The 26,464-nt window shown below is 45.8% G+C and overlaps 4 protein-coding genes across 4 annotated transcripts; 3 read left to right on the top strand and 1 right to left on the bottom strand.

The window, feature by feature from the left end:
• Positions 1-7,617: 7,617 nt before the first annotated feature.
• Positions 7,618-10,123, top strand: LOC128716177 (protein I'm not dead yet-like). Its single transcript, XM_053811098.1, has 8 exons — positions 7,618-7,661; positions 7,727-8,240; positions 8,312-8,394; positions 8,466-8,714; positions 8,798-9,004; positions 9,077-9,174; positions 9,489-9,769; positions 9,842-10,123. The coding sequence occupies exons 1-8, from the start codon at positions 7,618-7,620 to the stop codon at positions 10,121-10,123; spliced, it is 1,758 nt and encodes a 585-aa protein (XP_053667073.1).
• A 3,580-nt stretch (positions 10,124-13,703) lies between these two features.
• Positions 13,704-16,011, top strand: LOC128711463 (protein I'm not dead yet-like). The gene is made up of 8 exons (XM_053806339.1): positions 13,704-13,765; positions 13,839-14,343; positions 14,418-14,482; positions 14,551-14,799; positions 14,872-15,078; positions 15,149-15,246; positions 15,371-15,651; positions 15,736-16,011. Exons 1-8 carry the CDS (start codon positions 13,704-13,706, stop codon positions 16,009-16,011), a joined length of 1,743 nt encoding a protein of 580 aa, XP_053662314.1.
• A 394-nt stretch (positions 16,012-16,405) lies between these two features.
• LOC128714480 (thyroglobulin-like) lies at positions 16,406-18,052 on the bottom strand. The gene is made up of 7 exons (XM_053809353.1): positions 17,942-18,052; positions 17,630-17,876; positions 17,424-17,565; positions 17,282-17,364; positions 17,020-17,217; positions 16,683-16,949; positions 16,406-16,617 (listed from the first exon to the last, which is right to left on the bottom strand). Exons 1-7 carry the CDS (start codon positions 18,050-18,052, stop codon positions 16,406-16,408), a joined length of 1,260 nt encoding a protein of 419 aa, XP_053665328.1.
• A 1,154-nt stretch (positions 18,053-19,206) lies between these two features.
• On the top strand, positions 19,207-21,364 carry LOC128714900 (girdin). The gene is made up of 4 exons (XM_053809781.1): positions 19,207-19,895; positions 19,955-20,165; positions 20,245-20,412; positions 21,137-21,364. The coding sequence occupies exons 1-4, from the start codon at positions 19,207-19,209 to the stop codon at positions 21,362-21,364; spliced, it is 1,296 nt and encodes a 431-aa protein (XP_053665756.1).
• Positions 21,365-26,464: the final 5,100 nt, after the last annotated feature.

Below are 26,464 nucleotides of genomic sequence, written 5' to 3'. Positions count from 1 at the left end.
GCGGGCTTCACTAACCTACCCACCATTCGGGAGGGGTTGTACCATTATTCATCCTCTGAATAGCCGCATAAAGAACCTCGTAAAAAATGGCCCGTTTGCAGGAAGCAACGAGGAAGCGAGCCAACCACCCCGTACACCGAAGGTCGTCCCAACATATGAAATGTATGGAATTATCATTAGCGCTGCATGCAACAGCGTTTTCGATTGGTGGTGTTTGCCGGTGCATACAGCGGGACCGGGGATCTGAATTGAAGCGGAGACCCGGGTTCGTTACCTCCCTCGCCGAGGGGTCTTCTGGTTCCGTTTCGCTGACCGCAAGTGTCCGAACCCGAGAACGATTGGGTTAGTTTTAACCCGACACTCGACTGTATTGGTTCGTAAATGCTGACAATTTTGTACGGGAAAGTGTATCGCATTACCTGTGGCCGTAATTAAAGTGAGAAGCCGTTAACACAGGACGAGTGCGCTACTGTGGCCGCCAGTTTGATTACCGTTTCGTTGCATTCACATTTCGATACAACCAACACCAGTGGGAGGACGTGTGTCCGCGATTGGTAGATTGCTTAGGCTTGTGGGAGATTAAAACAGAAGCAACGATATACATTTAAGATATTCCATACGGTAAGTGGACCATCTTTAACACCTTTTGATTCAAATATAATTAAAAAGCTGTAGGCTCTTGGGGGAATACGAGTTATTACTGTTTCTATTACATATTTGACAATATTGCTTGCTTGCCAAGGTTAGTTTGGACCTAACGTTGTGCAATGGTGTTGAAATGCATATCAAATCACTGTCGGGGAATTTCACAAGACTATTGACCACAAATCAACAATCTGTATCATATCTATACCGGGAATGTAAATTAACAATGCTGCGGAAATTCCATAAATGTAGAAAAGTTGTTGGTGGAGAAATGTGGTAAAAATTGGCCATTTTAGTCGAGCGAAACGATAAATGTACTGACAATTATTTCCAAAGGGCGTGTACTACAAACCGCAGAATTGCGTTTAAACTATTTTTTCTTCATCTCGACGTTAACTTCAAATTTAATCACGAGAGTGTATCTAATAATTTTATATCTTTTGCTAAATTAGATTAAAAAAAATATTGTACCCTACGCAGAAGAAGTATTGGCAAATTCCAACAGTTTGAATTGTCCAACAGTCTGAAGAAAGTCATTCCGTCGCTAAACCATAGTGATAAAGACCCATTCGCACGCAACGAACAGACTGCCCATTCAACCGGCGTCGGATAAGAGGCGATAGGCAGGGAATCTCAAAGAAATGGTTTATGAGAATGGTTCTCAAACGTTGTTTCATAAGCACGAAATGAGCGAGAGCGAAGAGAGACTCTGAGTTTCTGGAGTTTCCATAGAGATCTCAAACCATCCATCTGTGGTTCTCTTAAGTTTTATCTTTGCCAGAAATGGAGTCGCTTTATTTTTTTCATAGAAAACAATGAAATTACAGAAAGAGTTGCCGCGCACGATCTAGTTCCCTGCAGTGAAAAAAAACAGCCTTTTCATAGAACACAGTATCCTACAAAAAAAAACCATCATCATTTACCTAACTCAACCCTTGTCACCATTTTAGCTCCATCAAACAGTACGCACTATTGGACGCTTGTCTGACGCCATCATCGTTCACTCCGGCACCTAGAACGGTGCGCCGACCCGTTCGAGCGCTCATTCCGATTTGAACGCATCGCCGGTGCGGTCGCGCGTGTTGGTGTGTTTTTCGTTGTGCAGCCGCGCGCAACGGACCAACGTTTGAAAATAAGTGCTACGGTTGCAGTTCGGCGTGTGTGCAATTGCACCGGGCGTGGTGGAAAGAAGGTACGGCAGAAAGCGGAGGAAAAGAAAAATACCCACCAGAACTGCTCCCTCCAGGGAGTTCAGGAAGAACTCTGTTATTATGCGGTTGGTCTGGTGTGGAAACTTGTACGGCCGGTTTCAGTTTGCACAGCGCGTTCGAGCGTTGGACGGATGTTGGAATTTACATAGCGTGCACATATGTTTTCATTGCCGCTATGTTTGTAGGGGAAAAAAATGTGGAAGATCCATGTTGGTGAAATACGTTCGGTACGACTGGAAAGAGCATGGCTGCACGGTGAACGCAATACGAGCTCATTATGGTGGAAACGTCAAGAAAAGTTAACTCATGAATGAGATCTTCAATTCCCGCCGTTGAGACATCTGGTCCACCAGAAACAAACGAGTGGGTGGGCTTATGGTGCGTATGTGTTGGCGCGATTCAGAGAGTTTAGACCATTAATGCGAGGAACTATGATAGAGTTGTGAAGGAGTAACGGAATGCGGTAGGGATTTGGGTAAAAATAGCTTCATCATGAGGCAGGATAAAAATATCTCCGTCCGGCTTTACTCCCGATGCTGGTGGTAATGGTGTGATCTTACAAACGTGCACAGGAGAAGATCTATAAGATGCTCAACATTCCGTGACGTGCGCGTTTAGTGGTGTTGAGGAGAAATTCGACAGAAAGTAAGAACGAAGAACACACCATGGGCTATGCCTCTGATGGAACAACTCAAACCGACCAGAACAGCGAAGGATGGGATAAAAAGGAGAAAGTTTAAATGGCCCTCTCAGCTGTAACGTTCCCAAGATTTTGTCGTGAGTGTTCTGAGCAGTGTGGTGATCAGGTCACAATGCACCAACCGATGACGAGGCCGCTGGGCAACATTCCAGTGAAGCAATACCCATTAGACTCTGGGCGCAATTAAAACTGATTAAAACGATCACGACGCTGTTTCCGCTACGATGTTGTTGCTTGATGGGCAATTTAATAAACTGCATTACTCGTGCATGTTTTGTTCCCGTTTCTGGACATTGAGTGCCACGGTTGAACTCCCTACCAGTGGTTGGTGGCAAACCAAGATCGAACCCTACATTTGCTGCCCATTCTCGACCGGATCCGATCGAACAAAACCAACGGCCCTACACTCGTTATCAGTGGCGTGAGGTCGGAATCGGGTGGCGAGAATTTGATAGCGGACTCAGACGGGCCTGTTGATCTTTTGAACCAGCGTGTGCATATGTGTATGTGGAAAGTTCATCGAAATCGTACCGAGTGTGTTGCTGATGCGCAAGTTGCTAGAGCAAAATATATATATTTATGTGCCCGTTCACAGCTCTTTCTCCTCTGCCGGGACCACACTTATGACCCCAGCGTTATTGGGTGTTACGTAAGCGTTACCAGCAGACCGCCGTCGTCACCCGTGTTTGAGTTTTGGGGCGATTATTGCGTGCACGAGGAACACCGACTGACCGTCATGTTTGCGGTTGGTGATGACCCGGTCACGAACGTATCGCACCGTCGATAATTAGAGCCGATCGATTTATCGCTCCACGAATGCTTTCTGATTTAATTGGACGTGGACCAGGGAGGTTTCTATTCCGAGCACCAATCTGGTCACAGTTTAACAAAATGGTGATAAAGCTGATATAGCTGTGCAATAAAACTGCAACCAAAGCCAACCTTTTGTACAGAGAATCCACGCTGCAAGGGGTATGTCTCTGTCCACCGATAGTATTCTACGCGAAGTGGTGTTGTTCTTCCATAAATAAACTGGATTTTGTTTGCTTTTACCATCGACAACCGCACTCTAAGTGGGTTTCGTTGCATCGCAGACGATCGCAGATGATCGTGTGGGAAGAGATTACGTGTGTGCGTGTATGTGAGAATGTCGTAACGAATGTGTGATTTTTTTTTATTCAACTAGAACGGAACTATGTGTGAATTATTACATTCATGATCACATTGAATTCTGAACATCAAAGTCATCCTCGGCGCCTATCGATCGATATTACTCGTTAGAGGGCCGAATTCAATGAACCAAAGAAGAAAAAAAGATTGGACGGGAATGTTTCACCACACATCGCACCTGTTCAAATAACGCAGTACACGTTTTCTCGTGGGTTTCGCCCATGCCTTATCAGCCGAAACATAAACATAAGTTGGTTTGATAAGAGAGCACCTCAACAAAAAAAGGCAGAGACCGCTTACATACTTCTTGTTTCTTTTTTTGGGTCTATCAGAACATGCCTCTATGTTGGTGCTCCGTAGCTCAGAAACCTGTTTAGATGTCGCTTTTGCTGCCTCACGCTACAGCCCTGGATGCAGGTCCACCGTCTGAGAATGTTTCCACTTTAATGCTTGAAATGGCCATAAGCCAAACATATTTGTCTGGTTCTTTTGTTTTGCGCATTCGTCGCGGGGCGAAAAGACGCAACATTGCAAAAATGGCGACCGAGAGACACCGATACCTGCACTCGATCACGTCGCAGCTCAATCGCCCGGTCACGATCGTTCGATTTATGCGCATAACTGTTGCGTCGAGGAAGGCGAACAAAAGATGTGAGTGTCTGCTGGTGTGTCTCATGACAAAATCATGACTAACTCATCAATTCCTGCCCGGTTCTTTTCGGGACGTTCGGTGCAATGCGGGCTTGTCTTGTGTCAACATGATAACATTGTTAAATGATGGGTGTGAGAAGAATTGTGTGGGTGGGACAAAAAAACCACCCTCCCATATTACCATTGCTCGATGACGCAACAAGAAGCTGCGGAGATCAAGTTCATCTCCACACGTGATCATTGACGCGCGGAATTCTCGCAAAACGCCAAGGCAATACATGGCGCTTCCGTCCGGCAGTTTCCGCGTGATTTCCGTCTCCGGGAAATGGGAGATAAATTTCAGTCCTCGGTCTAAAATTAGTCCAACACACGCTTCTTTGGCAGCGTGCCGTACCGTGTCAGGTGTCAGCCGCGGATATAGATGTGTCCTTCATTACATCTCGTTCCCGAGCGCAAGGACGCAACTCGTCTTTACCGGTTTTGCTGTTTGTTCTGTTTGGCCGGGATAAGTTTTGACAAACGACCAATCCTCAAACCGATTTACTCAGTCTCGCCTTTTTTTGTGTTGTCTTGTGAGTGCGCATTCTTGGATGGTAATCGGTTAACCGCGTCAAAAAACCGATTCTGTTGCGTAAGTGGTCTAAGCGACCTTTGGTACGGCACGCAAGCGGGGTATCGATTTTTGTTTGCGAGCAGGACGATGATGGAGTAAAATTGACGTCAATTTGCGGATTTTTTGTTGCTGCGAACAGTGTACGGCACGATCATTCTGGGCAGAGTGCTGTTGGGATATTGGAGCCGAGGGGCGAATGATCTTTGCGCCTTGCCTTGATGGTCATGGGAAGGATGAATATTTTTAGAGCATTAATGTACGCTAAACATTCAACAATGCGTCTCACGGCGATTCAGTTCGGTTCACCGAAATCTGTAATGCGTGAGGATGATTTGAAATTCAATCGGCATACACCGGCTCACCGGTTGACAAAGCGGTGTGAAGTAGTGGATCAAAATATTTACCAGTGGATGCACCTCGGCTGAGAAGGGCAATGTCCAGGGCAGATTTTGATTATTATTTATAGATTGTTGTTTTTTGTTGTTGTTTAAATCCCTATAAAAATCCTTCTCTCACCGTGATACGATACGTTGATTAGCTAGCTATACTTCAAGATAAGCTAGTCTGTTAGCTTCTTATCGCGCCGATGAAAGCACGCGCGGTGTGCTAATGCCATAGCTAATCTTAGTTTAATGTTGCTACGAAAATCAATCCCACCTCGTGGAATTTACGGTTTATCAATGCGCTCTTTAATCTCCGCAACTCACCGGTGTTAAAGGTTAAGCCACCCGAAACAAAACCGATAAACCGGTACACATGCACAGAGAATGAATCAGTTGCTGTTGTCTCTTTGTATAAACCAGCTTACACTACGGACGATCATTATGTCATCATCTCGCTGAGATCTGACGAAACGTCTGAGAGCTATGAGGTAAAACGGTACCGAATTCCAGCGCATCAGTCACAGCTTCATTCAGGTGCTATATTTCTTAGTTCCAGCACCAACCATGGGGGGTTGGTCCGTCATGTTGTGTTTGCTGCTGATAACGTAGTCTTATCACCTGGACGTACGATGACGGCGATATTTCCCACTTGGAAGTCATTCCATCTTGTTGAAAAGCTTGTAACATACTTTTGACGTTTGTTTGGGATCTTGTAAATAATGCTGTGATTAGAGTACCTTGGTCCATAGGTCAAACTTCAGGAATTGTACTTAGTTCCTACCTATATAATGCTCCATTCAATTGCGAAGTTATCTAGGAGAACGTTTGGCCACCATGCTGTACTCTTTTGACGTAGGAAACAAACTAATTTTAACGCATAAGCGAACGATAAGATAGCCAAAAGACTCCGTTTACTTTCAATTTCTGTAGAGAGGGAAAAGATCCCGGAGACTGGTTGTCCAAAAACTCGTTCCACGTAAAATCGCAACCCACCTGCACAAATGGGTGAATGAAGTGTTGAACGGGATTTTTGCGACGGTTCGTGTGAATTTCATTTCCATGCAAATCAGCACCGGTGAAGGTGTTGCCAACTGTTGCAGAAGAGAGCTAAAACGGCGGAACCGGTTCTCAGACGCCGAGATGGTGTTTATGGTCAAGTTCAGTGTCAACTTCAACGAGATCTTCTAAACCAAAAACTCGTTCAAAACGATAATGATGCAAACACAAAGGAGCACGAAATGCGGTTTTAAGAGCTCCATTTACTGTATGATTGCTACATTTCAAATCTCCGCATAACGCTAACGAAATGATAACAAATGACTCCCTTATTCCTTATCGCGCAAGAATGTTATGATGTTGCATACGTCAAAATAAATCCAGACATTGTTTATTTGCAGCATGGTTCCATTACATGCCGAGGGGAGTATTTTTTATGGTAGAGGCTTCCGCGATCACGAAGATCTCGCGCGAAGTTGTTGTACAAAGTACGGTGCGAACTATGAATTGCGTTGCGATGCTGTAGAACTTGTTCTGGCTGCTGCATTCTGGTGGCAAGTGATGTGTGAAACACTTGCAAATGGCGCAATAAACTTGCTAGTTGTCAACAGCAAACATCGCTCGTTTCATCCTCGGCAATAGCAGTGGATAACTATGGGATAACAACTGGCAGTCATACTAGAACTCTTTAAATCAACCTCTTTTTTCTGAGGCCTCTTCTACTTAGGCTTAACGCAACTTAAAAAAAAAACACCCTGACAACAGCAATGCGGCAAGAATGTAAATTTGCCTCACTGATAACCTTTTGACCGGGACACTACTCTTGAGTTTCTGGAGGGCATTTGGTACGCCTCAAAAATCGACAGAATGCTACAAAAACAAAACCCAAACCAACACCACACATACACATACTTCCACTTCTAAAGGGCAACGGCCTGATACAAGACGACGATTACCGAAACCCTGCATGTCAGGAACACAGCGCCATTGGCATCGCCCCTGATGGATGCCATCGTATAAGGCAACGTGTCTCACGCTCGTTACAATTCTGCCATAATTGGTTGTACTTACGCTCAAACCGTCCTCCAACGGGTTGTGTAAAAAGGGTCGCGCACATTTAGAAAGTGCATTCCGGCCATCATTCGACGCCAGAACACAGCATTAATGATTGCTTTAAACGATGTTTCTGCTTTGTTTTCCACTTTCTTCCAGCAGAGCCACCGTCTTATGGTCAGTTAAGGAGACAAGATGGTCGACCAGAAGCAACGCGACTTGGAGGAGGCTGTAGCGATGTAAGTATCGGCATCCAATTGAACTCAATCGATGATTGATTAATTCTTGGCTTGGTCTTTTGCAGGGAAACGGTAGCGGCACCACGTGTCGGTTGCTGCCGGAGAGTGTTCAAGTTCATTGGTGCGTACTGGCGGTCGATGGTGGTCATCATTGCACCGATGATTGCTTCGCTAGTGTTCCTGCTCGATACTTCGCCCGCCTATCGGTGCATGTTTGTCGTGGTGACGATGTCCCTATACTGGGTGACGGAAGCGATCCCCCTGCCCGTAACGTCCATGCTTCCGATCGTGCTGTTCCCTGTGCTGGGTGTGCTGGAAACTGACCGTACCTGCATGATGTACATGAAGGAAACGATGCTGATGTTCATTGGTGGTATCATCATCGCGCTGGCAGTGGAGTTCTGCAATCTGCACAAGCGTGTCGCATTGAAGGTGATCTCCGTGATCGGATGTAGCCAGCGGCGGCTCAATTTCGGCCTCACCGTTGTAACGATGTTCGTGTCGATGTGGATCTCCAACACGGCCGCCGTTGCCATGATGTGCCCAATTATGCAAGCCGTGCTGGAGGAGCTTGAATCGGTAGGTTGCGCGATGCGGCAGCAAATAGTCGTTAAAGCTCACGAATTTCTTCTTGATGCTTGGTATTCCAGCAAGGACTGTGCCAGATGTACGAACGCAGGAAGAAAACGGGCGAAGAGGAAGGCATGCTTGGCAAGGAAAAGGTGGACGATGAGTAAGTTATCACCGGTGGCATTTACCCAAAATGTTTTGCAACGCTAATTCTCTGTTCGCACGCCATTACAGCACCCCTCGGCCAACGAAAACGACCCTCTGCTACTTCCTCGGTGCAGCTTACGCGTCCACCCTTGGTGGCTGCGGTACGATCGTGGGTTCCGGTGTGAATCTAACCTTCAAGGGCATCTACGAGAGTCGCTTCCCGACGGCACCCGGTATCGATTTTCCGAAGTTTATGTTCTACAATGTGCCCGGTATGCTGGTGTACACGTTCCTCACCTGGGTTTACCTGCAGTGGCTGTACATGGGCATGTTCAGGTAGGGAATGCACCTTTGCACGTGACATCCTGCACCGATGGTTGATTGAAAATGCATTTCGTTTCCTTTTTCCGCGCAACCAGACCGAACAGTCCCGAAGCAAAGGCAGCTGACATTGGTGCGGAGGGTGAAGCGGTCGCAAAGCGTGTCATCGAGACGCGTTACAAGGAGCTGGGACCGATGACGTCGCATGAGAAGAGTGTTGCGTTCCTGTTCATCGTTGCGGTGGTACTGTTCTTTACCCGCGAGCCCGGATTCATCACCGGCTGGGCGGATGTGCTGAACACGGTGTATGTGTGGCTTTAAAGTAGGGAAGAAAGATGCAACATTTTTATAATGACTTATTATGTGTACAATTTTAGTAAGATCAAGGATGCAACACCGGCCATGTTCATAGTGATAGTGCTATTTATGATCCCAGCCAACTGGCGCTGTTTGAAATTCTGCCGCAGTAATCCAGGTACAGTAAATCATTGTAGTTCTATGAATAGGAAACTGTTATACTGTTAGATATACTGGAAATACTACTGAAACAGCTGATAAACCTAGGACTCTTTCGGACACGAACTTAAGATTGATTTTGAGGTTCTTAGTCAGATAACCTCTTCTTGGATTCTGCAGTTGTTTCTAATTCCCAAGACACAATGCCGAATGTAGGGTGAGATTACAAGACGAAATGTAATTTGTAACTTCTTTCTAATTCAAATTAAACAAAGCCTTAGCTTTATATTCAACAAATAAGCGAATACTAACTAAACTTATTACTCTCCGCAGGACGCCTCCCAACCGAAGCAACTCCAGGACTGATCACGTGGAAGTTCATCAACCAGAAGGTACCGTGGAGTCTTATCTTCCTGCTCGGCGGTGGTTTTGCGCTGGCGGAAGGCGGTCGTGTGTCTGGAATGTCTACCCTGCTTGGTCAATCGTTGGCAGGCTTGAAGACACTTCCACCGCTGCTGTTGCTATTCGTGGTGTGTCTTACGGCACAGACATTGACTGAGTTCACTTCGAATGTGGCTATCTGTAACGTAATATTACCCGTGCTAGCCGAAATGGTATGTTTGTGGATGGAAGAGCATTTAAGTGCAGTAGTAATCATCACTTCTGTTGTTCTGTTCTCTTTTCAGGCGATTGCGATCGAGATTCATCCGCTGTATTTAATGTTCCCAGCAGCGATGTCGTGTAGCTTTGCGTTCCACATGCCAGTAGGAACGCCACCGAATGCGATCGTCGCCGGTGTTGGTAACATTGCGATCAAGGACATGGCCGTGGCCGGTATTGGACCTTCGATATTCACGCTGCTCGTTATCTGGGCAAGCTTCCCAACGTGGGGCGCCGTCGTTTACCCGGAGCTAGCGTCTTTCCCCGACTGGGCGCGGCCCGTCTTAGCGAATGCAACGCTTAATTAAGTGCCGAACGAACAGATAACAGTGACATAGTTTATTTTTGATCGTTTTTCCCCTCTCCACGTATGTGGAAGGAAAGTCTGACGGTGGGAGTTGTGAAATACTTCGTTAATGTATCTTCCGGGGGTAGGCAATCGGATTCACATACCTGTGTGGCTTTGGTACGTGCGTTATTTTTATGTTAGAATACGTACCAAAACATGTGCCAAAAGTAGCCAAGCCAAGGTCGAGTGTAGGGACCACTGTGTAAAGCATTTATTGGGAAAATGAAAACAAACTGCCAAACTGTGGTTGATCCATGGACACAAGAAAGGGCGCAGTTCCATAAAGCATTTGGCTAGTGGAGTTTGACTTAGTCCGGCTTGACAGTTTGCTTGTAGGAGGAACACAAAACGAAAGGAACATGATATGATTTTTTAAAGAACTTTTTTTAAGTTAATCCTGCTGCTCTGCTGTACATCGGTACTTAGAAAATGCATGTAACAAATTAGACAGTGCCTAGTGAAGACGCATTCAACAAAAAAGCATCGAATTCGCTGCCTGGTCGGAATCCATTCTTATGTTCGAGTCTTCCAAGTGTGAAACAAACTAACAGGATCATACGTTAAAATTGCAGTTCGAAGAAGGTGAAACCGGCCAGGGCAGCAGCAATGAGCGAACAATGAGCTACTTAGTGTAAAATAGCGACTGAGATGGGACAGATTTTATTGTTCTTTCTAAATATATAAACACACCCGCGTACACCTCCCTGGATGAAGAAGACATTAAGTGTGATGAACATTAAAGTGGTATCACTATGTTTATTGTTTTGTTTGTCCGTTGTACAACGATAGGAACAAACGCAAGAACAGCGACAAAAAAATATGCAAAACTCTGCTAGAAAGGCTAGAAATTATTAGAGATAATAAATAAATATACGATTATTGTTAACGAGACTGCTGGTGGCGATGTGTTGTTTGAGATAAGCAGTATTTTGAGATGGAACGGACAGCACAGGGATACGTAAATGAACCGATCGTATTTGTCAGTAAGTAAAGAGACCCGTTATATTAACCCTTGATGAGCTAATAAGGGATGATGATTTCATCATCAACTTAAATCTATGTACATCCTTATCATCTCTCCATTGAGTTACTTGCCCATGATTAAATCATTCTCTCGAATGCCATTTTGCTCCCACAAAATAAGCGCATGACGAGAGGGAGTAAAGATCACAATAAAATGGCATCATGAAAGTGATCAGAAAGTAATGAAAAATAAATTACCGCTAATATGGTGCCCGTCGCATGAGACCTTCGGTAATAACATCCGCCGACCGACAAACGTTATCACCAGTATCACTGGTACAAATTGAAACTTCTTCGTTTACAAACAAATGCATGGTGAGGAGTTTTATACGTGTCGGTGTTTGGTAAATAGGGTTGTAATTTTCAACACTTCTCGGGAAAACAATAACCCGCGTTATGACGTTCGACGAGAAGAATGTGATTGTTTTTTTAAACTATGAACGATTAAATTTCCCTCTCCAGTGCAGGAAAGTAGATTATGCTGTTTGTTTGTCCGCTTCCGACACACGTTCCTTTTGAGAAGAGTGTTCTAATGCTTGCTGTAAATATCACATGTACTGTGATACACCCTTCGCTCGTGGTTTTTAATTAATAAAGTGAACGTTAACGCACTTTAGTATTATTGGAATGAATAAATCGTTCTCAATTGTAATTGAGGCTCAGCGTACACACTGAGAGGTCTAGAACAGATAGTGTTCTATTGCTTCAAAATTTAGCCGAGCGTTCATTCACCGAAATTGTTTTGAAGGTAAAATAGCACCCTTGTAAAGTTTACGTGACCGTACGCTGGGTCGTGCACTTCGTCCAATGCCATTCGGCCGTAAACGTGCTTCCTGTTTGGACTGGACGCATGCAACGTGCTCGAGTGATCCTCGTTCGCTGGGCGAGCATTTTCCATTTTTCAAGTAAACATACAAGTAAAAAAACAGCTTTATTCGACTGTCGTCATCGGCCACAGGAATTTCTCGCAATAAAATACTATCAACACTCGTCCTATCATTGATATTGACCGCTGCAGCGTCCTGTGCGACGCAGATTTGTCATCCGCGACGCATTATCGGGCCCGGATGGACGTAAAAAAAAGAGACATCAATACAAGTACAGAATAGTAACCGAACTAATAAAATTAACAGCTGGGTCAAGGATGAGGCGCTTGAAATAGAATGTCATCGCAAAAGGGAAGCCATTGAACCTGGACGGGCTAGTGATAAAGACGTACAGTCTTGCATCATATTTGACGATTGACGATGAATTGTCGTCCAAATAATCGACATGAGCGTCAACGAATCTGTTCGGATGCAGCGGTCAGCTTAATCCTAAGGGTGGGTGTAGAAGTTACTCGACGGTTTGTAAATATTCTGTAACTAAGTAACGAACACAAATAAATTGGTCGATTATTGAAACTAACTACTAAGTCATCTTTTTTTCTTTGGTTCCCGATTATCGAATCGGTTAAAACTCATCAGCGATAATATTATTTCTATGTATCACTTATCACCTCCAAGTACCAATATCTCTATCTCTGCACGGAATGCCACTACACACACTTAACCTTATAATAGTTTTCAAATTTAGGTCGTTAAGCGGACCAACCACCAGCCGATTGTTTTCAGTTCGCGTGCAGATAAGAATTGGTTCAACCCATACAGCCCTTGAGCCATCAACATCATCATCTCGCCAGTACGATCTAGTGCGTTGTAAAAGGCCGACTGATCATTTTTATTGATAACAGATAATGGCTCTTCTAATGCTTCCCCCACACAAGAGACACGAAATCAACTCACCTGAAGGTAATTCATTGTAACATAATGTACGCGTAGGTTCGCATGAACGGAACTGTTCGTACAACCTGTTGCTCGAAATTTGAACAGCTGGTGTACGATTGGCGAATGGAACGAAATTAAGCGTAACGATCGGAGCCTCTCTCTGCGCACGGTCCCGGTAAACACAGCAGACACACGAGCGCGAGCGCGCGCGCCCGTTCCGACCAGTATCAATCATAAAGGATGCATTACTAGATGCCGGCATTCTCATTCAGCTTCCAGCGGTCGAAGGAGACCGTTGCGTTTCGCGATCGAAGGTTGCCTAGATCGTTGCTACTGGGCCACGCCAACTGCGATCACTTTGAGGAAGCGAATTCGACAGAAGTAGTGTTACAATCTCCGCGCTCTTGTTCCGGTGTTGTCACCGCATTAGGGTTAATCGGTAAAGAATAGTGCGCCCTTTCGCGCGAGAACGTGTCGCGCGTGCAGCGGCGTTTTGGGGTTGGGGAAGGTTTAACGTCCGTTTCGGTGATAAAATCCATTCGCAGTCGTGGCTTACCTTCGGACAGTAGTAGATCGGGTTGTTTGCTGGGGATTGTTTTTGACAAGGCGCTGTATGATAGGCGCGCACGTGCAGTGAGGAAGATTTCGAGATCTTCTCCAGAGGTTGAACTAGGTTGCAATTGTATCGCATCAGTGAAGGTGAACCATAAAGTGGGTGGTTAGTGTAGTGTTTATTGATAGTGTTTTGTGATGGCAGCAGAGACGATGATGTCCAAGAAAGAGCAATTGACTCTGCAGCTGGATTCGACGCTGTAAGTTGGAAGATCCGGAAATAATTGACGGGTGTGAGTGAGTTTGTGATATAAAAATGGTGCTTTCTTACAGAACGCAAGTGCCCGAAGGATGTGGACGTCGGATGTGGTTGTTTATGGGAGTTTACTGGAAGACACTCCTGGTACTGCTAGTGCCTTGCCTCGCCGGGACAGTGTTCCTGGTCGACACCTCACCGCCGTTCCGGTGTATGTACATCGTGATGGTGATGGGAGTGTTTTGGATCACTGAAGCATTACCGCTACCGATCACCTCCATGCTTCCGATCGTGTTATTCCCAATGATGGGCATCCTGGACACGAACAGGACGTGCATGATGTACATGAAGGACACGATGCTGATGTTCATCGGAGGCATCGTGATGGCACTGGCAGTGGAGTACTGTAACCTTCACAAGCGCGTTGCCTTGAAGGTGATCTCCGTGATCGGGTGTAGCCAGCGGAGGCTTACTTTCGGACTTACCGTGGTGACAATGTTTGTATCGATGTGGATCTCCAACACGGCCACCGTTGCCATGATGTGTCCGATCGTACAGGCAGTGTTGGAGGAGCTAGAAGCGGTGAGTGTTTGGCGACATTTTGGTATGATGAAATTGTCTGATGCGTTTACTAAACTCCCAACCTTCTGCAACAGCAAGGACTTTGCCAAATCAACGAAAAACCAAAGTCGGTCGAGGGCCCCGCGAGTGAGGATGAAGAGTAAGTGATGCGAATATAGCGCGATATCAGGAGCGAGGTGATCGAGTATTGAAATTGTTTCTTCATAGACTTCCCCGACCTACAAAGGTAACTATGTGCTACTACATCGGCACGGCCTATGCGGCAACGTGTGGTGGTGTTGGAACGATCGTGGGTTCTGGTGTGAATCTCACTCTGAAGGGTATTTACGAGAGTCGTTTCCCTGATGCGCCAACCATCGATTTTCCATCGTTTATGTTCTACAACGTACCCGGCATGCTGATATTCACCTTTCTCACCTGGGTTTGGCTGCAGTTTCTCTTCATGGGCATGTTTAGGTGAGTCGATTTTTTGAAACCTTCTTCGGACAAGCACCACACCATGATGACGAATTCTTATCTCCATGCCAGACCCGACTGTGAAGATGCCCGTGCTGCCAACATAGGCCCTGAAGGCGAAGCCGTTGCAAAGCGAGTGATCGAGAATCGGTACCGCGAACTGGGACCGATGAGTTCCCACGAGCTCGCTGTGGCGTTTTTCTTCGTCCTTTCGGTCGTGCTGTATTTTACCCGCGAACCAGGCTTCATGACGGGATGGGCAGATCTCATACCGGATGCGTAAGTAACATTAATTTTCGTGCTACTTTCACGGCCCAAAAGCTTCATGCCACGTGGCGTTGTTTTGCAGCAAAATCAAAGACGCAACTCCCGCCATTTTCGTCGTGATCATGATGTTCATTGTACCGGCCGACTGGAACTGTTTGTCGTTCTTTCACAAAAGTGGCGGTAAGTTGTGTGCAAGTTGGGTCCGAGTTGTGTGCAACTCTCTTTTAGAAAAAAAGCTTTCAAACTTTAAGCACCAACTTACACCATCGATTGACAAACCCTGGGTGTGTGTGTTTTTTTTAAGGGCGCCTACCGAAACGAGCCTCACCGGGTCTTATTACGTGGCGGTTTATTAACCAAAAAACACCCTGGAGCCTGCTGTTCCTGTTGGGCGGTGGGTTCGCCTTGGCTGAAGGTGGTCGCACTTCCGGAATGTCGGCCTTGCTAGGACAATCGCTGGCTGGGCTGAAGGTTTTACCACCGCTGTTGCTCCTGTTCGTGCTGTGCGTCGTTGGTGAATTTCTTACCGAGTTCACCTCGAACGTGGCCATCTGTAATGTGTTGTTGCCCGTGCTGGCGGAAGTGGTAAGCATCGATTGTTTCTGTTCCATTTTAGGTACATAAATTTCCGTGCTAAATGTGTGCATTTGCGGTGTGTCTTTAATGCAGGCGCTCGCGATTGAAATTCATCCCCTGTATCTGATGTTTCCGGTAGCGATGGTATGCAGCTTTTCGTTCCACCTACCGGTCGGTACACCGCCGAACGCCATCGTTGCCGGGGTGGGCAACATTCGCATCAAGGATATGGCCGTCGCCGGTATTGGGCCGTCCATCTTTACGCTGCTTGTCAGCTGGGCCAGTTTTCCGACGTGGGGCAGCATTATCTATCCGGAGCTAGCGACCTTCCCCGACTGGGCACGGCCCTTAAACGAGACGGCACTGTAATGAAAGAGGCTGCCGGCTGTACTCAGGACAAAATTGTTGTATTTAAGATTATATTTGTTATGTGTGTTACGTGCCATTCCATTGTTAAGTGCCTAGAGTGTAATAAATAATATTTTTAACACATGTTGTAACGTAAGAAGCAGAGATGCGGTTCACGTTTTTCATCGAGAATTTCAAGGTCAGTTCATTATGCAAATTAGTGTTTACCGATAGTTTCAACAACAAAGCATGCGCCAACCGTCACTTTGTTGCAACTTTGTGAACTTATTTATTGACCGGCTTCAGGGCGTTTCGTAATCGCAACCATCTTCTATTCGACACGTGTCTTCCAAACTGTTGTCACTATGCACACGGATCGTTGATTAAAATGCAACAAACAACACAACGCCACGTTTCAAGCCAGGGGACAGTAATCTCCATCGTTATAGCACGGTAGCTTCTGTTTGTCCTTTTCCGGTCGCTCGATTCCAACCTGGCCGCCATCCTCGTCCACACAGTAGCACTCGCCCCGTCGACAAGCCAACCGTTTGTAGTTCCCATTCGGACAGCACTCCGGGATCTCTAGGCTTTTGCTGTCTATCAGCAACTTCCTCGCCCTCGCACACTCTGTAAAGACGGTGAATTCGTTACTCGTCGCTGTCAGGCACTCGGTCAAGCTCCACAAAACTTACTACAGTTCATGGTCGCGGCGAGCCGTGAACTTAGCGGTGCCCGGTAGTCATCGATCGGAGCACCGTCCTTGTCGGAACAGTACATGTAACCACCGGTCGGGTGCAACTGAATGCGATCGTAGTATCCATCCGGTTGACAGATGTCACGATCGAACTCGAGCACGTTGTAGTCTTCCGTGGCGTACTTGCTGATGTCGTATATTTGCGAAATCTTCACATTTTCACAGTCCCTCAGGTAGGTCGTGTTTTCGTGCAATCGTTTATCGACTGAAGATACCAGAACGGAGAAGAATAAGCAATTTTGTAGGTGTGCGCATTGGTGTGCGTTAAAACTTACAGCACGGAAGACTCGAAAGTCCGCGGGTAACGTTTCGAAGGTCAGAAGTTGGACGACCGGTGTGCATGTCCACGCAGACACACATGTCGTCCACGCACTGCAGTTGATCGAAAGAGCCTTTCGAGTCGCAGCGTGACGTAAGCACTGGATACTGAGAGTTGAGTAGCGTTCGTGCCTTTGCCGCTAACCGAGAGCACTCTACAACAGGTGAAGAATTGTAAGTTACTTTCAATTGAGGGAGTATTATGCGCTAGAATCTTACCACATCGCATTGAAATCTGAATGCTGGCAGTGTGGATAGTTTCTCCGAATATTCGCTTACCATCCTCATCAACGCAGTAACATCTAGATTATAAGAAATTGATTTACCAGTAATTCTTGAAAGAATTCCACCCACGACCTACGTCTGTCCTGGAATACACCGCACGGGCAGGAAGTTGCCATCCCCATCACACTCTGGTCGCTGCATCAAATGTCCAATGAGTCCCTCCTGGCGTTGATCGTCAAACTTCTTCTGAGCGGTATAGCACTTGCTCGACTCCAGCACTACTCGAACGATGTCTTAGTATTTCACAAGGGTTGATTTCAAGTCACCAAAAGACATACTTACTCGGTTGACATGTTGGATGTTCATCTCCTTCCGCCACCTTACAGTACAACCCAGGACCACAGATCCCCGCCGGTACCGGGTAGCCCAATCCACCCACCGAACAATCATCGCCGAGCTTCAGATTCTCCACGCAAGTCTTGCAGCAAGAGCAAGGCGTTGCCGACGGAAAGATGATTCCATTATGCGTCGCATTCTGTGCCCTGCAGGCCGTCTTCAGTGCGTCACATTCATTGCTTTCGCGATAGTTCTGAAGTACCACAATAGATAAGATAACTATATTGATGTGGGGGGTGTGCGTTTGCGTATACTCACATCGCAGAAATCTTCCGTGCAAACGTAATTCTTCGCCAATTCGAGCTGTGCTGCTGTTAGCGAAACGATCGTAAATAGCCCCAAAATGATCGTGTTGGATAATCGGTACATCTTTACAACACCTGCTGTACACCGGTGCGCAATCAATGCCACTTTCACCGATCCGTCTTGTCGTTTGAACTGACAAACAAGACACAATAAATCACCTTCTTCTCGGGTGAGCTATATTGGGGGGTGCAATCAGTAACAAGAGCGGGTTCAAAGATAACGAATTGATAAGGTCGTTCAAATGGGAAATAAAACGTACCGTATGAATGTCGACATTGATTTTTAAGCGTCACAAATACAAGTGTTTTAGGTGTAAATGTATTGTATTTCAACGTGTTTTCAAGTATTTTCTTCGCGATATCCAATGGAAGTTGTTATATTTTGTTCTGATATTGATGATATAAGCTAAAATCAAGAAATTCTTCAATATGTATCACATTGTGGTACTGCTATTAATTACAATTTGTATTAAAAGATTGCTGATTCGAAATTAAATAAAATGTATCAAATTGTACACAACTTCCTCGACATCAAATGACTCACCGGAGTGTGTCCCTGGGGTTAAACTTTTCACCACTACCTTTTAGTCCCTAGCATTCGTCAATTGGAACGCGTCCTATGGTAAGCAATTTTCGGAACATATCACCTCAATTGGCATTCCGAATATGTACCGGACGTCAACAAACCCTCGTCACGCAACGGAACCGAATGCCGGGTACGCGCCATCCCAACAAATCCCATCAACAGGTCGCCGGTACTGTTTGGCGTGCATAAACAATGGATTGTTGACGGTGGCACAGAGACAGTGCGCTCCATCGATACGCAACCAAGCAACCACCGGCTTTCCGGTCGGTTGTCAACGCAACGCTTGCACGCCATAGACGACGACGCCGGACGCTTTCGAACAACGACTTTTCGTAGCTGGCGTGCACTCACCGGCACAACGTGCAACGAAACGCGTCAGAACGGAAAATCAAAGACCCTTTTTTTGCTGTGTGGTGGAACCTGGAACAATAGAACGCTACTTGGGGAAATCTAGTGTGCGCTTCACTGCTTCGAGAAGGTTGTTTTTTTATTTGGTGCAGAAGCTGTAAAGGGTGACAGAAAAGTTCAACTTAGACATTGTGCTTTACTTTGCTGTTTTGTTTGCCGTTCTCGGCACCATACTGTAAGAGATTTCGGTGCCGCTATTTGGATTTAGCGCGTATTAAGAGGCAATGGATCCGGTGCTACTCGAGCGTGAACGCGTTCTGTTCCGGCTGAACGAAGAAATAAACGCCAAGTCACGGGGTCTGTTCGAGCTGAACGAGAACGTCAGCTGGATGACAACGAAGCGCCGGTTGCGCCACGGTATGAAGAAGCTGAACAATGTGCCCGTCCTGGGACCACCGGGCGATGAGTCGTCATCGTCGGAGCTGGGTGCATCGATCGATACGACGGATAAGGAGAGCGGTGCGACCACCGGCGGAGGCGCCGGGACAGGAACTGGGTCGGACGAGGAGCCGGAAAGTGACGACCGTTCGTCGGCTGTTATCTTCGCGGTGGTCCGCGACGGTGAGAAGGACACACACGGTGGTCGGGAACAGCAGCGAGAACAGGAACCGGCCTCAACGTTGACGACCCTCACCGAGATACGGTGCGATGCGATACAGGAAGAGCATACGCGAGCGAACAATACCAACCAACAGCTGCAGCTGGTGAAGGTCACGACCGTGTCGGTGGAGCGCAAGGTAAGCAATGGGCAGCGGATGTCGGGCGGGACCGGCACGCCAGGTGGTGGTGGAATGCTGATCGCTAGCAAATCGGTGACATCGGCAGCGACGGCCCGCAATCTCAGCAAAAACATGGCCGACGTCGTACCGAAGGTGCTCGAGAAGAAGAACATCAGCTCGGAGGGACTGATCAAGTAGGTGGCGATCGGGCGTACGATTAACATGACGTTGATGATTTGTTTCGGGTGTGTAGGTTTCTCAAATCCAAAGTGGCTATCCTTCAGACGGAGCTGGAAGCGAGCCAGAAGCAGAATGAGGCGAATGTCAAGGATCTAAATTTGGCACTCGATCGCCTGAAGCAACTCGAAGCGTTGAAGGAACAGCTGCTAACGAAGAACGGTGCGCTCGAGCGTACGGTTAAGAAGTTTGAGGAACGCAACGTGGAGCTGGACAAGATGCTAAAGGTAATGGGAGGGGGGTGTACTGGGGTTGGTGATGAAACGGTGCCGAATTACAGCGAACCCTGATGATTGATGTTTCCAGGAAAAGGACGCCCAGCTGAACGTCTCGGCGAAGGAGCTGTTTGGGGCACGGTCGGAGATTCGTAACCTGGCCCATCTCAACCAAACGCAGGAGAAGCGTCTGTTCAAGACGCAGGAGGAGGTCGAAAGTTTGCGCATCAAGCTGAGCATCGCGAATGATTCGGAAAAGGTACCCGTGTGTTACGTTTGTTGACGTGCGCTTCTTCCGTGGCATGTCTGTAGTAAGTGTTACGGATGTAGTTGGTTAGGTGGGAAAAAACAATTCCGCTTAATTTTGGTCGAGAATTTTTGTTGAAGATGATGTACGATTTGCTGTGTGATAGACACATCAATAACGAAGCGTTGAAGATGGAAGGTTTGTTATTCAGGGCTTCCCACCCGTGGTACTGAGGTGGAGATGTGCTTTGAGTAATCTTTATGGCCTTTTCTTTATTGTTTTTGGCACAATTATTATCTATACAGGAATAATATTTTAAGCATTTCAAATAGCGTGGCTATTCAAAAACGCATATCTTAAATTAATAACACAGAAAGAGGACACGAAAAACACGCATGATAGCAAACGACGAACTCGATAATGATTTTAATTTAATGAAATTCAGACTATTGAAAATATTGGTCATTGCAAAATAGTTAAAAATGGCATCATGAGTGGAAATATTGAAGTTATGTTGGCAGATATGAAATGATGCGGTAAATTATAACTGTTACATTGAGTACAAATTGATAGCATTCAACAGGGGAAAGTTATGTTAACTTAATCACTAACTTAACCATCTTCAAAACTAAAATCAGAAAACAATTAATGACTTTAGAAGTAATAATAGAATTAATTAATTGCGATAGCAACTATATTAAGAATCATGGTCACGATGTCTTCATGAATTTCCCAGGAAACACGTGATGCAGCTCGGCAGGAGCGTCTCACCTACGAGAAGCAGATAAGACAGCTCCGCAAGCAACGTACCGAGGTGTTGGCCGACTACAAGAAGCTGCTGCTGAGCGTCGATCAGATGAAGAAGCAACAGTTCAACCAGGAACAGTCGAGACAGATAAACGACTTTGAAAAAGATTACTTACGGCATCTAGACGAGGCTGCATCTCCACCACCAGTGCAGTAGTGTGCGAGTGGTAGATCTCCACCCGTTCGTGTCGATTAGAAGTTCAATAATAAAGTAATCCTCTTAGCTTTCGCACAAACCAACCATACTCCGTGCGCAGTCCTTTTAATCGGGCTTCGTAGAGCTTACACCGAATGGAATGGTGCGCAGGTGAGTGAGAGAGGCGGGTTTGCCGATTAGTCATTCCACGACCGGAACGACAATTCGCCCAAGACGGCGTGCAGCGTCGCATTCCAATGCGGGAGTGCAAGAACCGATAGGACAAAGCGTAGATGGGGTGAGAGTCTGATTGGGGGAGGGAAGTGGACATGTGTTCTTCCTGTATCGAATCAATGCACCGAATCTGCTGCATATGCAGCGAAGTACTCACTTGTAGCCCACGACCCGTGAGTATTCCAGGAAAATGGCCAATAAAGGCAACGACTGCAGCATACAAAAATGTTTATGCTCTTCCGATCAATGCTGGTGGAGGATGGTTTTTTTTATCTCTTATTTTCGTCTGCTGTTGGGTCCCTCACGACCCAGACCCTCCCCCAATCTCCCTCCTTCCGCTCCACCTGCGAGCCATTTCGTCTTTGTTGCACATTCTTGGGCGGCTTTTTTCGTTTTGTTTTTGCACACGAGCGCTCGGCTTTGTCTCGACCCGGGTGCATACTGCATTTCCCCATCGTCATTCTCTTTTTCTTACTGTGGTGGTGTTGGTGTTGCAAACTCGGTTGCAACCGGTTCGGGTGTTGTTTTTTTTTCCTCTCGCACCTTTCCGATTAAACGAACGCACACACCACCATGCGGCTCGACCGCCATGTTGGAAAAGTGCACATGTTTGCGTTTGCATTGGTGCAGCAATGGCGCCCAAAAACGCATCGGTTGCAACGCGCGTGGGTCGCAGAAAAGGGGGGTAGACTAACGGCCACGGCAGAAGACGGAGCAGATTTTCAAATGACCGTTCCACACTGAGCCGTTGGCGCTCGTGTAAACTGATGTGACCCATTTCGATTCGGGGCGAACTGGGAAAATGAGGACACTTTTACTTCTGTGCCGATTATGCTCGATGCTCGTTTGATTCGTTTGCCCCGTTTGCGTTTGGCCGGTAAAATTAGCCGACGCTTCGATGTCTATTTATTTATGTTTTTATGTTTTTTTTTGCTCCCCATTCCTTCGGACGATAACTTTACCGCTGTCCGGGAAGTCTTAATGACCGTAGAGCCTTTGCATACAGCATGGACGAAGCCGTGCGGTGTTGGAGAATGAAAGTAAATGAAGGAAAAAGTTTCCTAATTACTAGGCCGATCGAATTAAGGTCACTTTTGTTTTTTTTCTGCTTCGACCGTTTGAGGACCATTCCGTCAGTGCACCACACTGAGAGTTGATGCGATATGTTGTATAGCTCATTTGATGCTAGGCGCTAATGATGTGTGATGATCGTTTTGCTACTATTATTGCTGCCGCCCAGAAGTAATTGAGTATTCAGATCAATGCCGGCGAGGACGTGGTTGCGATGTTGCTTCAAAAAAAGCCGCATTTAAGCGATCTTTATTGAGGGCTTTAGGTCGGCATGATGACACACCACAGTGAGTTGGGATTGGGAATACATTTCAATTTGCTCAGTGGAAGATAGAATTTTAAATCAAACATTGGAATAAGACCCTTTGAGATTGCAGCACTGTAAACTGTAAATGCGGACTTTTGTGGTTTTCGTGCATGGGATAATTATTGTATCGCCGTTAGGCGTTCCTTACTCTTCTAGGAATCAAACAAGCCAAACATACTAGACTGCACCATTCAACTGATTGTGAATTACGGTGAGAAAATTAGAACCTGATTAAGATAAAAACCTGCTCACAAAGAGCCTCATCTCCATTCACACCAAGCACAAAACAGCGAAAAGAACTGTTCTCTTCCTCCAAGCACTGGTGTTGATTTGACCTAGAAAACGTTCTAATTAAATTATTCCTCCTTAACGGACGCAATATTTTAAGCCCGTGCTCGAAAACGCAGCAAATTCAATTAAGCCCACTATGCACGATCCCGCTGAATCGACAGTGATCGGACGCATCGCACCAATACCAACGCTTGATCGCATAATGTTGCTGCGCAATCCATTCAACACATTCCATCGCACTAGCGGCGCGTGCATAGTGTGCCGTCGGGCAACATCGCGACGTCACCAATACCAGCGACCAGCGAAAATGCACACAGGTCTACTTCGATGCGTAGAGGTTGAAGGGAGACGGAGCGTTACAGCCGCCGAAGGATGGAAAGAGATCGAAAACATGGTTTTACTGCAAGAGTGATCACAAAAACTCCTAGAGGTTAAACAAAATTAGAGGATTTTTCTTATAAAGATTGCTTATAATAGTTTTGTATTGCTTTAGGGCATCCGAATCTAGGTAGTTTTGTGACTTAATATCACATTTGGATCGTGCAAAACATCGAACCATTTTAAATAAAACTTGACTAGGATATGTACAACAAATTAAGTTAAGAATTTCACGATTTTATTTGATACACTATCCCGTTTTTCTTAAACCTTATTTACAATTTACTATAAAAGTGTTTTGCTTTTTATCACTTATTTATTGATTTATTTCTTTGATTTTGCGTTTTTGTTAAAAGATTTGTATTTATTTCATTATACAGTATTACATGTTTTATGATTTTTCCCTTGAAATGAAATTCTTAAAACTTCGTATAAGAATTTGTTATGTTTCGAATTTATGTTAAAACATATCATCGATTTAAAACATATTTGTAATGATTTTTCTACACCGTTAAGCAAACGCTTTTCTGCTATACGTATCATTTGTTATTAAGATTTTTTAAATATACTTTTTTCAAGTATTTATCTAATACCAACCACAATACTTTTCCACCGACCGAACGTGCCTAAGAATGGCAATGGGCAACATTTTCAAGGTATTCCGGTCTGCGGGCGCGTTGAAGTCTCCCGATCGAACGCAACAAACTTATTCGGTTCGTAGCTTCGTAGCGGTAAAGAGTAAGTCGTTCTGCGCACATTTTTTTTCCTGTTTCTCGCGCTTCTCGCGATCTCCGTACCTTCACCCAGTGCCCAATGCCCTGTGCCGCGGACACTGTGTGTGTGTTCTTGTTTCAACAATTTTCTTCCCATCGAGTGAACGAACGGGGGCAGCTAGGTTTACGTTTATTTCTGCACGAGCTTTTATTTTGGAAGATTTTCAAATTAAGTTTCATTCGCCTGTTTTGTTGACTGTTTTGCGACCGCCCGCAGTGTTCGTCCTTCCTGTTGTTAGTTTAAGCGTTTGCCAGTGTTGTTCATATATTTTAAAGTGGCTTGTCTTTCATCGTGTTTAAAAATTCATTCCTAATTTCGTCACCCGCTGACACAGAGCGATTTGAGGTAAAACACAACTTCCCCAACATCTGGCATCGTGCAGCCAGAATAAATGTATGGGAATTTCCGTGCACGGTACGCAACGTTCCTTCGCAAGGTGTAGTCGATTGGATTGCGCGTGTTTGTTTGCCTTCAACCGTCCGGCTCGCTGACAAAGATCGTGTTCGAGATATCGCCGTTCTGTTCCCCGTCGTTGTGGTGTGTCGTCGACAGTGCGTGTATCTGGTCTCCGTGTTCATGCTCATGTGTGCGAGCGTTCGGTAGTGGCGGGACTGGGGCGATAAATTCTTCACGTTAGGTTTTTTTTTTCGGGGTGGCAATAACCCATTTTTCATAATTTAATATTTATTTTCCTCTTTTTCGTTCCTTCGTTTTTGGTTGAAAGGAAAGCAAAAGAAAACGGAAATGCAAGTGTAAGGTGTAGAAATGTGCGTGCAGTGAGAGGTGTTCCCCACACTCCGTTATCCTGTGCATGAGTGTTGTCCGTGGTGCAGCAGTGGTGCGTCCAATGAATGGTGCAAACAGATAAGAAGCAATCAAGCAGCAGACGAGTGTGTGCGTGTGTAGTTGGGCGTGTGTTTGGAACGTAAAAGGAGCCGCCTTTTGAGCGCTGTGTGAAGCGATAGTGCGAGCAGTCAGTAACAGGGCTGGAGGACACCCCGAAACAGGATTTCTTCGACTGTCCTCGAGAAACGGCCCCTTCGGGTGATCGTGCTCATCAAAGGAAACCGGCCGACAGCAGCAGCAGCAGCAAAAAGAGCAAGCAAACGCAAGAAAAGCGCGACGGTTCGGTCCACCATCGATCACCCGTTTGGTTTGGTGCGCACGGAGCGAACAAGCGTTGCATAACCTCGACAAAGTGGAAAGTAAGTATCTTGTAAGTTGTCCACTTACAAAGCCGACCAGATGGTTTTACTGGTTATCGCAACACGAAAGCTGCTGCTATGCGGGTTGCGTGTTTTCCTTTCAAAATGTATTATTCGCTTGCTTAAAATCTGTTGTTTCCTTCTTATTCCAAGTAATCCCTGCCGAATGTCCTTCAGAATAAAGAAAAGTCTAACAAAAAAGTGGTTTCTTTGCATGCGCATGACCAATATAAAACATTGTTAGCACATGAAGGAGTTTAATTCAACTCAATTTGTGCCGAATAAAACTTTATTCGCACATTAAATCCATGTGAAGCTGTTTTAAAACTTTGTCTAGTAAGACAATTTCCTAGGTAGGATCTAAAGGTCATTATTGATTATGGGCTATTAAAAGAGATGCTTAGCAACCAATAAGCTGGATTACCTGTGGATAAAAACACACACCATATAATAAGCCCAGTCTAAAATTAACTCCAAAGAGGCATTAGATTACGGATAAACCTGATATTTTAACAGTTTACCTTGGTCGGTGCCAATGCCTCTGTAAAGTTCGGCGTCACGATTGTTAATAATTCCAAACGCTTCTCGAAGCTCTTCCCGGACCAATGTGGACAGGCAGAGATGTTAATGTTGTGTGTGTGTGTTTTTTTTGCATACACACCAATCACGCTGTTTGAACGAACGATCGTTCGGGATGAGCGGGATGATAATTTGAGGATGATCTCAGTGGATGACCCGTAGTTGGCGCAGTTTGGCACGACCTTAAACATGACTACCAGCATGTGCTACCGTGGCGGGAGGGTTTCATGTGGTTTCCAGTGTCTATCCTTACCGTGCCAACCGTTCCGGAAGTGATCATTT

This window comes from Anopheles marshallii, chromosome 3 (assembly GCF_943734725.1).
Source record: "Anopheles marshallii chromosome 3, idAnoMarsDA_429_01, whole genome shotgun sequence".
Classification (NCBI taxonomy): domain Eukaryota; kingdom Metazoa; phylum Arthropoda; class Insecta; order Diptera; family Culicidae; genus Anopheles; species Anopheles marshallii.
The sequence above is the reverse complement of the archived record's forward strand: the minus strand, read 5'-3'. Positions and strand labels throughout refer to the sequence as shown.